The sequence below is a fragment of the Emiliania huxleyi genome (assembly GCF_000372725.1).
Source record: "Emiliania huxleyi CCMP1516 unplaced genomic scaffold EMIHUscaffold_51, whole genome shotgun sequence".
NCBI classification, from domain to species: domain Eukaryota; phylum Haptophyta; order Isochrysidales; family Noelaerhabdaceae; genus Emiliania; species Emiliania huxleyi.
In genome coordinates this window covers 478,151-491,165 of record NW_005198167.1, presented here as the reverse complement: position 1 = coordinate 491,165, position 13,015 = coordinate 478,151, and the positions used below count along the sequence as shown (strand labels likewise).

Below are 13,015 nucleotides of genomic sequence, written 5' to 3'. Positions count from 1 at the left end.
TGGCACATAGACTCGACCCTTGACAACCATTAGGTGCTCGCCTTGATCCGCATGGCAGACTTGCACAACATCATGCACGCGAGCAACCCGTCCACGGGCGACGCGCTCCTCCGCGTCCTTGAGAAGGGGGTCAAGGATCCTTCTCGCATCCCCTGCTTCTACGATAACCAGGTCTCGCCTGCGGTCGAGTGGCATGTGAATCACCCAACAGGCTGCCTCTACGATAAGGAAGCGGCGCACCGCGCGCAGCTCTACAAAATGGCCCCATGTGCCGGGGCGGGGGCGGCGGCTGCGGCCGTAGCCATCAAATTCCTCAAGCCGTGAGTGGAGGACTTCCTTTGGGGAACGGGGACTTCCTTGGCGGGGGTGTGCGTCGTACCTTGGCGGGGTGCTTTTAGCCGTTGAGCTCCGTTGTGCGTGTGTCGAGAAATGATTTGGCCGGGGGGGGGGGGGGGGGGCTTTTCCTTTTGGGGGGGCCATTTTTCTCTTTTTGGGTGGGGGGTCCCGCGTCGGCACACGGGCCACGGCAGTCGGCACGCGGGAACTGTCTCTTCGCCCTCGGCTCTCCGCTCCGTCAGTATAACTTGGCAACTCGGGCTCACACGCCCTGTGTTTCGTGAGGAGGTGTGAGTACAGTTTTCAGTTGCACAAACGAACTGCAGAGGCCCCCAGAGCGGATTCCCAGAGCTTACGTAGATTCATACCCTGAGCATTTGTACGGCCCCCGCGCAGACGCGAGCGCGGTGGCTAGAGCCTAGACAAAGCGGCGTGCCTGCCCCCCCCCCCCCCCCACGCTGCGCCGGCCGGGGGCGTCAGTCGCCATGGGCCGACGCCCGCCAGAGGCGGAGTGTGCCGTCGTCGCACCACGTGGCGACGAAACCGGTTACGAGGTTGCGGTGCGGATGGGAGACCACGCCGATCACGTCCTTTTCGTGCGCCTGCGGACGACCCGGCGGGGGCGAGCTCGACTGGTGATGGTGTGGTGGTGTTGGTTCGTGTGGTTGCGGCGGTGGCGGCTTGGTGGGTGGTGGTGGTGGTGGCGGCGGCGGCGGCGGCGGTGCGGTCGCGGCGGCGGCTTGGTGGTGGTGGTGGTGTGGTGGTGGTGGCGGCGGCAGCGGCAGCGGCGGTGTGCCCTCTCGACTCGTCCTCGGGTGGGCTCGCGGCTAGATCTGGGCCACATCTCTCGACATGGCCTCGGGCAGACCTTGGCCGAAGGGCGAACCTCTCTTGCCAAGGGGAGGCTCAGGCCGGGCCCTTGCTCTCTCGACCAGATCTCGGCTGCATCTCGGCTGCATCTCGGCTGCATCTCGGGCAACTCTCGCGCCTTGAGCAAGTGGCCGAGCTCGCCCTTTCCGAGGTCGAAGGAGTAAAGGACGCCGTCCTCAGCCACGGCGTGCACCCACCTGCCCACAAGGTCGAGGCTCCGCTCTAGAGGCGCGGCCCGCAGCGCGCTCACCGCGAATCGGAGTGCGCGCACCTAGCCGCGTCTTCTCGGCCTCCGCCCTCGCCTCCAATACCGCCGACGCAAGCGCGGGCGCCACAAGCCCAGCCGCCGCCGCCGCCGCCGCCACAAGCCCAGCCGCCGCCGCCGCCGCCGCCACCGCCGCCGCCTCCGCCTTGGCCGTCGCCTCTAGCTCACGCCACTTCCTGTCCTCCGCTGCTGCCTCGCGCCGCGCCTGCGCCTCGGCCTCTCGTCGCGACGCCTCTTCCACCTCTTGCCTCGCAGCCTCCGCCGCCAACGTGCGCCGCTCCACTGCCGCCGCCGCAAGATCTTTCGCGGCGTCCGAAACGACCCTCGCTATCAACTCCTCGGCTAGGCAGGCACCGGCGCGCTCCATCGCTTGAACCCTTGCCGCCTCTGCTGCCGCCTCGGCACGCGCAGCCGGCTCCGCCTCCTCGCGCGCTTCCTCCACCGCCAGCCAATCGGCTGGCGCCGCCGCTGCCACCTGGCCCGCTAGCGCGCACTCTTGAGATGCGTCCGCACCCTGCGCCTCCTGCATCGCCGGCACGGGGCACCGCGCACACGCGTGGGTTACAACTTACAAATTGCCACCGAGGGTAGCTCAGCTCAGGCGACGCCCACGGCCTCCTCCTCCTCCTCCTCCTCCTCCTCCTCCACGCCCGCCCACAGGTCCGGCCGCACCCCGTTCTTCACGATGTCGGAGGCTTGCCAGTGGTCGGTGATCCCCTGGATGAAGTCCGAGCGGACGATCTTGCCGCGCAGTTCGTTCCGCGGAGCGTGCGCCGCCGCGTCGGCCGCGCCGGCGCCCGCACCGCCGGCGTCGCTGTCGATGCGCAGGTAGGTGCCCTCGACGTATCCGTCGCCGTAGGCCGACTGCATCTCGAGGAGCTCGAGGAGCTCGTCCTTGGAGGCGAAGGTCCGGCGCGCGAGCGTGCGCACGACGGGGATCTCGAGGCCGGCGAGCCGGCGGTTCCGCTCGCTCGCCGAGACGAAGGTGCCCGTGCGCTTGTTGTAGATGTCGAAGGCGAGGAAGTAGCCGGGCAGCTTGCTGTACTTGACCGAGTGCTGCGCGACGCACCACTCCCCGAAGAGGACCTCGACCTCGGGCTCGAGGAGGCTGCACAGCGCCCAGCCGTGCTCCTCCAGCCAACCCGCGAGCGGCTTGAACTGCGCGTGCGACTGCGGGTTGACGAAGTGCGAGCGGTTCTGACAACGGAACTGGTAGTCCGCCGTGAGGGAGATGCCGAGGTTCGCGCCGTCGACCTTCTCCTCCGCGACGACCGTCGTGACGCCGTCGAAGAAGCGCCGCGCGTCCGCGTCATCCATCAGCAGGTCGTCGCGCGTCACGGCGGTGCCGCCCGTGTTGACGATGTGCCGCGTGCGCGGGAACTTGAAGAGGCCGAGCGGCGCGGCCTCGGCGGGCGCGGCGCCCCAGCTCGAGAGGAGGGCGTCCGCCTCCGCCGCGCTGCGCACGACGTGCCAGCGGAACCCTTCGGCGTCCGCCGAGGCCGCGGCCGCGCCGACGCCGGCTCGGAGCTTCTCGACGGCGGGTGGTAGCTCGAGCGCCTTGGCCATCGACTCGACCGCGGGGCGACCGTGGCCGTACGGGATGCTCGGATGGTCGGTGCGTCCCGCGACGCGCTCGATGCAGGTGCGCTTGTCGGTGTCGAAGAAGACAGCGACGCACGCGCCGCCGCCGCCGCCGCCGCCGCCGCGCTTGCCTGGAGCGCCCCTCCCGGCAATCTCGAGCAGCGTGCGCCGGTCGGCCGGCTTCACGTTGCATCGGTCGACCACGACGCGCGACTCCGCGCCGCCCCCGCACGCACGAGAGAGCGCCTCTTCGAACGCGCGGCGGCCGCCGACCTCGTCCGAATCGAGCGCCACCCATGACTTGTGCGACGCGGCGAGCGCCCGAGCGAACGTCGACTTGCCGCAGCCGGGCAGCCCGACGAGCGCCACGAACGAAGGCACCTGCGGACCGAGGCGGCCCTGCCCGCCGCGACTGTCCGCTGCCGACGCCGACGCCGACGCTGGCGCTGACGCCGACGCCGACGCCGACGCCGACGCCTCCGCTGCCGACGCCTCCGCTGCCGCCGCCTCCACCGGCAGCGCCTCCACCGGTGGCGCTACCGCCGCCGGCGCCGCCGCCGGGGCCGCCGCCGCCTCCGCCTTCTCCTTGGCCTTGGCGAGGCACGCGCGTCCCTTGTCCCAGTCGGGGCGCAAGCTCACGCACGCCTCAAACTCGCCGACGGCCGTCGCCCAATCGCGTCGCTTCGCCGCGTCCGCCGCGCCCTCGCCGCGCGTCCTCCACTCGGCGAGCGTCGCCTCGTCGTACTTGGACGCGCCGCGGCCGTACGCCTCGCTCAGGTTTCGCTGCGGCGGCAGCGGCGCCGCCGCCGCGTCACCCTCGTTGGCGTCGGTCGCGTCGTCGGTCGCGGAAGAGCCGCCCGTCGCGTCGATTTTCGCGCCGAGCTGCCGAAGCCGTACGACGATGGCCGCGATGTTGCGCGCGTCGTCGATGCCGAGGTGGTGCCGGCCGACGAGCGGCAGTTGGAGTTGGCGGAGCATCTTGTCCATGCCGCCCGCCTTGGCCCCGGTGTGGGCGGTGAAGGGCTTCTTCACGTTGCAGTAGCGCTTGAGGACGGGCGGCACCTGCAGCCGCTTGCGCGCGCACTCGCGCGGAAGCATGGCCGAGAGGTCGGGCTCGCCACACGTGACCGGCAGCACGCTGGACACGTCGTCCGTGCCGAGGACGCTCGGTAGCCACGCGCTGAACTGCTTGAGAACGGCGGGGAGGGTCGGCGCGCCTTCGACCATCTCCTGCGTGATGGACGTCAGCTCAGTGCAGAAGGCACCCACGGGCCGGCCGACGGGCTTGACGAGCGAGCGGAACTCGCCGAGCGTGGCGAGCGTGTGCGCGTCGACGAGCACGCACGGGAACTCGATAATCTCGGACCACTGGCTCTGCGTCGGGTCGTTACGCTCGCACGTCGCCTCGAAATCGAGTACCAGGTAGTGGCTCCAGCGGTGCGACGCGGGTGGTGGCGGAGGCGCCTCGGACGGCGGCTTGGCGGAACGCTGGGCCTGCTGCAGCGCGCGCCGCTCCGCCTTGCTCGAGTTGTGCCGATTGAGCCGACTCGCTGGCTCCGCCTCGGTCGTGGGCGGTGGCGCCTCCGCCTCCGCCGCCGCCGTTGCCACTCCCGCCGCCGCTTCACCCTCGTCGGCTGCTAGCAGGCGGATCACTTGCGCGCGCTGCTCGTCGAAGAGAGCCACGCACGCCGCACCGTCGGCGCTCGGCTCGTAGCCGCTGCGGGACGCGAAGCACGGCTGCTCGCGCAGGTCGTGCAGCGCCTGGTACGTGGAGAGCGCGCGAGGGCCGTCGAGGCCGTGCACGAGGCCGAGCAGGAGGCTGCAGACGGTGCCCGTGCGGCCGTGGCCGCCGCGACAGTGGATGTAGAGCGTCTCGCCGTCGGCGAGGCGCTGGAGGAGCGACAGCACGAGACGCGCCACGAGCGCGTCGTCGGTCGTGCACTGGTCGACGATCGGCAGCGACATGAAGCGGGCGGATGGAGTCAGCTTCGTCACGCCGCTGTCGTACGGTGGGCTCTCGCCCTTGGTTTGCAGGCTGACGAACGTCGTGACGCCAGCGCCGCATAGGAGCTTCAGATTATCGTGCGGCCTCTCGCCGCACAGGATGCGGCCCGGGACGATCCAGTTCGAGCGCGGCGTCGGCCCTCGGAAGGCGGCGCACGCGGCTTCGTATTGGGGGCTCCAGGCACGCGAGGCGAGCGAGGCGAGAGGAGGCAAGGGCGGCGCGGTCGGCACCGGCGGCATGTCCTCTTCCGACGCCGCGTCGAGCAGCGCGCGTGGGACTCGGTGATGCGCCATTTGCTTCTGCGAGAGCGCCATTTGGGCCACAGGGACGCGACGAGGACGGGACCATGCAAAACCGGCTGACTGTGACAAAAAGGTGTACTAAATCGGGTACACTGACGTCCGTTAGACGCGCCTGAGCCTGTTTCAACTGGGCCAGGGGCTGTATCTATGCTGCTGTTACGTCTTCGGTCCCCGCGGGAAGCCCCGCGCATAGGACAACAACGTCTGTCCCACACACACACAGACGCGCACATATATCATGCTCGGGCACACCCCACAGTGTAGTGGTGTGAGCACACAAGTACTAGCAGAGTGCACACCTGCCTTGGCGGGTGAGGGTCGTAAGAATCAAAGCCTCTTGGTGCCAAACGTGCTCGAGCGCGCCGAAGAGAGACGATCTACGCTCGAGGGAGTTAGCGAAAGTCGCACGGGCAGAGGGGAGACCGAGGCCTCCGGCAGTCCGCACCGCCTCGCGAAAGGGAAGCAACGATCAACTCCAGATTGGACTTGGGTGCGCCGAGCGCCGGCGCGTAGGTCGCGACCGACGCGCAGCGCGGGCACGTCGCGAGCACAGGAGCGCCGCGGGTGCCGTGCCACTAACCTGGTTGTGCCGGGCAGGGCAGTGCTTGAACGACCACATCGCTGGCGCGGTGAGCACCGCGATTGCCGCGACAGCGCGGTGGCGGGCGAGCGCCGCCAGCGCACGCGAGCGCCGCCAGCGCACGGGCGCGCCGCGGCGTGTGGACGCGTCCCGCCCAGGTGCCGAGCAAGCTCGCACCTCGGGCGCTACGCGCGGCGCGAGCGCCGGGCCCCGGGGCGGCCGACCTTTTCCAGAGCCACCCGACATCGGCGTTCAAGCATACCGACGGCTAAGGCCGAAATCTATCTAGCAAACAACAACACTAGTCTAGGGAGTCAACACACATGGTGCTCACAAGCCACCTCAGGGTCCACAGTGGCCATTCAAACGCGCTCCCCGGACCCCGGCGGGACACCGTCCCACGACCCGGTTTCGGGGTCTTGCCACTCCCAATCCGCCAGAAGGGAGCGAAGATCCACGCGAGTGAACGGCTTATCCAGCGCAGCAGCCAGCCTCTCCCTCAGGGCAGTGTAGTTCTCCTCTACCTCCTCCATCCCCGACCAATACCTCAGGGCGGAGGGGGCCCAGAGGAACCTAAAGTGCGACACGTCTGGCCAGTCGCTCTTGATCGCGCGGTCCTCCTCCCACGCGTCGCGGCTGAAGGCCGTCTCCGCCATCTGCACGGCCTGGTGGATCCTCTTCGCGCAGCGAGACGCCACCTCGAGGAGAATGTGGGCGTCCTCGGCCGACATCGCGGCCTTGCGACAGTACTCGGGCGCCTCGACCTGCCGCCGAATCGAGATCTCCTTCTCCGACTTTCTGTCGTCCTCGGCGTCCTTGACCTTAAACTCGAGCTCGCGGATGCGGCGCCACCAAGTACTCGGTGGCGAGCGGGTCGCGAGGGGCGCGGCCGCCGCTCCCGCCGCTCTCCATCACCCGCCGCACAAAGGCCCGTTCTCTCCGCCCACACCGCCCTCGCCCGCCGCCTCGCCGCAGCCGCCGCCGCCGCCGCCGCCGCCCTCGCCGCCCACGCCGCCCACGCCGCCCGTGTCGCCCTCGCCCGCCGCCGCGGCAGTGGCAGTGCTTCAGCGGGTTTTACTTTAGTTCCCGCCTCTGCTACCGCAAAACCGCCGCCGTCGCTAGCACGCCCCTCACTTCAATTTAGAAAAAATCGTCAGCGAGGTGTCGAGGCTGTAGAGCATCAAGCCACCCATGCTGACCAACCATCGTTTGTCGTTCGCGGTTGTACTCGCCGCCGCCGTTCCTCTGTACACGACAGCAGCAGAACTCGGCGACAGCATGGGCGGCGGCGGAGACGATATCGGCCAGAGCTTGATAGACGGCACTGATGTGGTGCGTGCGCACGTGCTGGGCCTCAATCGGGCGCTACAGTCGGCGGGCAGTACTCTTCAGTTCGACGTCGAAGCGCTGACCTCCAAAGTTCTCGCCTCGAACCACCCAGCCGAGAACCCGACCACAATCCTCGTCGAGTCAACAGAGGCGGCGGAGGCCGCTGCCACCGAGGCTGTGCAGGCGCTGTGCCAACCCCGCCCTCGGCCTCACCCGCCCTCTCACTCGGCCGGACTGCACTCCTCGACACCCGTCGCATCCTCCCCGTGACTGTCGCCTGCCTTCTTTGCCAAACGCATCCACAGCTCGAGTCGAGACGCGAACTATCTGCTGCCTGTTGCCCTCCCTCCCTCCCTCCGTGCGCAGGACGAGATCGGGATGGCCTTCCACATCGCGTACCGTCCTCTGCTCAAGGAGACGCTCATCGAGCTCACCTCGAACCGGGCATTCCAGGACTTCATTGACTGGGAGATTGTCGAGCACAAGGTGCCACCCGCCTCCCACCTGTAGTGTGATCACGTCAAGCATGCGGCAGAGACACCGGCCCTGCTCTCTGTACACCTGCGCACACGCCCACCTCACACACTCCTACTCATGACGCGTCACAGGACAACGCCATCAGCCAGATCAAGCACGACGTGATGCACACGTGGGCCGTGCCGCTCTCGCTTTTCGTCGTGGTTCTGCTTGCGCTGGTCCACCGGGCGGGTTACAATAGCGGCAAGGCGGTCAAGCGTCTCGACGCTGCTTGCCTTGAGGGAGGTTGTGAGCAGCGTCTCTGGATCGGGATCAGCTGTGAACAGGCGGACAAGATCTTCCAGACGCTGAGCGCCTTCCTGACGAAATCGAGGCTGGACGAAGTGTCGACGCGAGGCCGACTCGCTCTCCTCTTGATTAGTTCATTCATCAATCAATAGGCTGGACGAGGTGTCGAGGCGAGGCCGACTTGCCCTTCTCGAGGTTGGGACGCACACGAGGCGACAGCCGTCCGGCATGCGCCTGCCGGGTTCGCCCGCAACGCGAGGGAGGGCCTACAGCTGCGCCCTGCCGGCAGACAGTCCGGGTCGGGCAGACCGCTCGCCCGGGCACGCTCGCCACTCGCACGCGCAGCAGGAGGATCGAGAGCAGGACGAGCCGAGCCTCGACGATTCACTGACGGCCTTCCGCGACTCGCTGACCCCGTCAGCCCTTCCCGTCTTTGGCGCCATCTCGATCTTCCGGCCCTTTCGCGATGGCGCGCCGTGGCGGCCCCACGCTGCCGACTCGACGAAACGAGCGACGGATGAGATGGTGTGAGGGCGCGAGTTGGCGTGCGCAATTTCTTTTACTTCCTCGCGGGAGTCGCTTTACCTGTGTTAGTGCCAGTGGGCGTGCCAGTCCTGTGCTCAGTCCTGTGTCGAGTGTCGTGCGAGGGAGCTTTGTTGTAGATTTCTTTTTTATTTTTCCATACAAGGTCAAGGAGCAAATCTCTCCCCCATAGATACCGCGCTGGTGTCCAGTCCCATCCTTGCGTTTTGCCCACGCACAACTGCATACGCGCTCCGCGCAGTTCCCACGTGCTACACCAAAGCGAGAGGAAAGGCCCGCGCCGTCGCCATCGGCACCACCGCCTCCCACGCATCCAGAGCCGGGTCGTACTGCTCGACCGAGCTAAGTGTGTTGTAGCCGGCACCCTGTCCGCCCACAGCGTACAGTTTGCCATCGAGCACCGCCACGGCGTGATATTGCCGCGCCTCTGCCATCGGCGCCACCGTCTCCCACGCATCCAGCGCCGGATCGTACCGCTCCACCGAGCTGAGAGAGTTGTCGTCGACGTTCTCCCCGCCAACGGCATACAACTTGCCGTCGAGCACCGCCACGCCGAAGGCTATCCGCCGCACCGCCATCGGCGCCACAGCCTCCCATGCATCCAGTGCCGGGTCGTACCGCACGACCGAGCTGAGGAAGTCACCGCTGTAGCCGCCCACAGCGTACAGCTTGCCGTCGAGCACCGCCACGGCGAAATTACACCGAGCCGTCGCCATCTGCGCCACCGCCTCCCACGTGTTCGCTGCCGGGTCGTACCGCTCCACCGAGCTGAGGGCGCCGTCGTCCTCGTTGAAGCCTCCGACAGCGTACATCTTGCCGTCGAGCGCCGCCATGGCGTGATTCTCGCGTGGCGTCGCCATCCGCGCCACAACCTCCCATGCATTCGTAGCCAAGTCGTACCGCTCCACCAGGTTGGAAGGTGCGCCGTCGGGCCCGAAACCGCCAACCGCGTAGAGCTTGCTATCGAGCACCGCCATGCAGGCTATCGTGTCTGCCGTCAGCATCGGCGCAACCGCCTCCTCCTCCCACTCATTCGTTGACGCGTCGTACCGCTCCAGAGAGCTGAGGATCTCGTTGGTGCTGTCTTGGCCGCCGTCACGAGCAGGCGCGGCCTCTCGCGCTTCTTCAGCGTCTCCTTCCAGCCGCGGCGCCACGCGCGGCACGTCCCCTTGGCAGCGTGCTCCTTGGTCGGCAGCTGGGCGAGGATGTGCGGGGCGAGGTCCGGCGAGAGGAGGACCTCGGAGAGCACCCACTCGGGCTGCTCCACGAGCCGAGCGGCGTGCTCCTCCGCCACGCGCAGCGCGGCGTCGCTCGCGCCCGCCTGCGCCTCGATGATGGCGCACAGCTGCTCTGGCGAGAGGCCCGCGACGCGGGCGCCGATGCGGTGGGAGGCCATCGGCGCGGGCGGTCACTGGTGCGGGTCGCTGCGGGCGTCTCTACGGTGGATCGGTTGTTCGATGATAAATAAATAAATAAACAGCCCCCCCTCTCTACTGTGAGATGGGTAAAAAGGAACAGGCCCCCGCCCTTGCGATCTTTGTGCAGGGTTCTTTGTCGCCCTGAGATTTTTCTTTTTTCGCTAAATTCTTTTTCTCCTCCCACTGCCGAAGCGGAGAGGATTTCGCTCACAAGGGTGTGAGGTACTGTTGGAACTCCCTCGTGCACACACGAGATAATCTCCTCTGGTGCGATGGCGGTGGAGAGATCGCCAGGAGGGGGCATCGCTGGACTATGCCCAAATGTTTCGAGGTGGTCCGCCTCACTCGTCTCGTCTCGCCCTCGTCTCCTCTCATCTCGCCCTCGAGCCTCGTCCGTCCCGTCCGGGTCCATGCCGCTCTCTCTCACCGCTCACTGCCCCTCTCTACATCAGGAGCGCGAAAGGAAAGGCCCGCGCCGTCACCATCGGCGCCACCTCCTCCCAGGCGTTCGAGGCCGGGTCGAACCGCTCCACCGAGTGAGCCGGCCTTTCGACCTCAGCAGCCTCGTAGTACCCGCCCACAGCGTACAACTTGCCTTCCAGCGCCGCCACCCCGGCACCGAGGCGAGCCAGCGTCAGCGGCGCCACAGCCTCCCACGCATTCGTAGCGGGATCGTACCGAGCTGAGGATGCCGTCGTAGCGGGATCGTAGTTGCAGCCACCCACAGCGTACAGCTTGCCGTCGAGCACTGCCACGCCATGGTCGACCCGTGCCTCCGCCATCGGCGCCACCGCCTCCCACGCGTTCGTCGCCGGATCGTACCGCTCCACCGAGCAGAGGAGGTCGTCGTCGTCGTTGCGACCTCCCACAGCGTACAGCTTGCCGTCGAGCACCGCTACACCGTGAGACTCTCGCGCTGTCGCCATCGGCGCCACCGCCTCCCACGCACCCAGAGCCGGGTCGTACCGCTCCACCGAGCTGAGGGTGCCGTCCTCGTCGTCGTCGTTCAAGCCGCCCACAGCGTACAGCTTGCCGTCGAGCACCGCCACAGCGTGTTCCTGCCGCGCCGTCCCCATCGGCGCCACCGCCTCCCACGCGTTCGCAGCCAAATCGTACCGCTCCACCAGGTTGGAATTTGCGTCCTCCATGTCGTCGGCAGCATTCCGGCCGCCCGAGGCGTAGAGCTTGTTATCGAGCACCGCCGTGCAGACATACCTTCGTGCCGTCAGCATCGGCGCCACCGCCTCCTCCTCCCACTCATTCGTTGACGCGTCGTACCGCTCCAGAGAGCTGAGGATCTCGTTGGTGCTGTCTTGGCCGCCGATCACGAGCAGGCGCGGCCTCTCGCGCTTCTTCAGCGTCTCCTTCCAGCCGCGGCGCCACGCGCGGCACGTGCCCTTGGCGGCGTGCTCCTTGGTCGGCAGCTGGGCGAGGATGTGCGGGGCGAGGTCCGGCGAGAGGAGGACCTCGGAGAGCACCCACTCGGGCTGCTCCACGAGCCGAGCGGCGTGCTCCTCCGCCACGCGCAGCGCGGCGTCGCTCGCGCCCGCCTGCGCCTCGATGATGGCGCACAGCTGCTCTGGCGAGAGGCCCGCGACGCGCGCGCCGATGCGGTGGGAGGCCATCGTCGTTGGATTTCGCTTGCAAGGGTGTGCGGTACTCTACGTACAGTCCTAGCCTGGCTGTTAAGAGAGGGGACGGAAGACGGGGGCCGGGGCCCAGGAATTGCGACTCGCCGCTTTCCTCCCGCTGTGATTCTGTGTGAGCTCTGTGTCTTGATTTGCCAACAATATACCTACAACCCAGCATACGGGGATGCTGAATGGAGGATTGCAAGAAAACCCCGCGCCGAGCCGGCCGAGGGACGTGCGAGCGCTCCTGGCAAAAGTTGCAAAAAATGGGGGCGATCCTCTCATCCACCGGCCCCGCGGGTCGCCAAAACCTCGACGGCGTGATGATCGACATCAGCTCACGCAGACCACATCGAGTCCATGTCCGACATCTCGCTCCAGATCGTCCGAGATCGCCGAGATCGCGATCTCGTCCCGAGATGAAGGGAGAGTAGGTGGTGGCGGCGCTGCCAGCGCGCCCCACGCCTCGCCAAAGCCTCGTCGGCGTGATGATCGACATCAGCTCACGCAGACCACCTCGAGTCCATGTCCGACATCTCGCTCGAGATCGTCCGAGATCGCCCGAGATCGCGATCTCGTCTCGAGATGAAGGATGATTGGGCGGCGGCGGCACTGCCAGCGCGCCCCGCGCCTCGCCAAAGTCTCGACGGCGTGATGATCGACATCAGCTCACGCAGACCACCTCGAGTCCATGTCCGACATCTCGCTCGAGATCGTCCGAGATCGCCCGAGATCGCCGAGACCGCGATCTCGTCCCGAGATGAAGGGAGAGTAGGTGGTGGCGGCGCTGCCAGCGCGCCCCGCGCCTCGCCGAAGCCTCGACGGCGTGATGATCGACATCAGCTCACGCAGACCACATCGAGTCCATGTCCGACATCTCGCTCGAGATCGCCCGAGATCGTCCGAGATCGCCGAGATCGCGATCTCGTCCCGAGATGAAGGGAGAGTAGGTGGTGGCGGCGCTGCCAGCGCGCCCAGGGCCTCGCCGAAGCCTCGACGGCGTGATGATCGACATCAGCTCACGCAGACCACATCGAGTCCATGGGCGACATCTCGCTCGAGATCGTCCGAGATCGCCGAGATCGCGATCTCGTCCCGAGATGAAGGGAGAGTAGGTGGTGGCGGCGCTGCCAGCGCGCCCCGCGCCTCGCCAAAGTCTCGACGGCGTGATGATCGACATCAGCTCACGCAGACCACCTCGAGTCCATGTCCGACATCTCGCTCCAGATCGCCCGAGATCCCGCCGAGATCGCGATCTCTCTGATAGGATGTGGCGCGCGCACTCCAGCGCGCCCCGCCTCCCAAATCTGCGGCGTGATGATCCACATCAGCTCACGCAGACCACCTCGAGTCCATGTCCGACATCTCGCTCGAGATCGTCCGAGATCGC

General features: G+C 67.3%; 1 protein-coding gene across 1 annotated transcript in view; it reads right to left on the bottom strand.

Moving 5' to 3' along the window:
- Positions 1-11,621, bottom strand: part of EMIHUDRAFT_356758 (kelch domain-containing protein) — a gene marked incomplete at its 5' end in the record, with an annotated part of 17,698 nt that extends 6,077 nt beyond the window's left edge. The window contains 2 exons of the mRNA XM_005766489.1: positions 8,731-9,658; positions 11,311-11,621. Coding sequence (XP_005766546.1) covers positions 8,828-9,658; positions 11,311-11,621 — 1,142 coding nt within the window. The remainder of the gene's footprint in view (positions 1-8,730; positions 9,659-11,310) is intronic.
- Between the last annotated feature and the right edge of the window lie 1,394 nt (positions 11,622-13,015).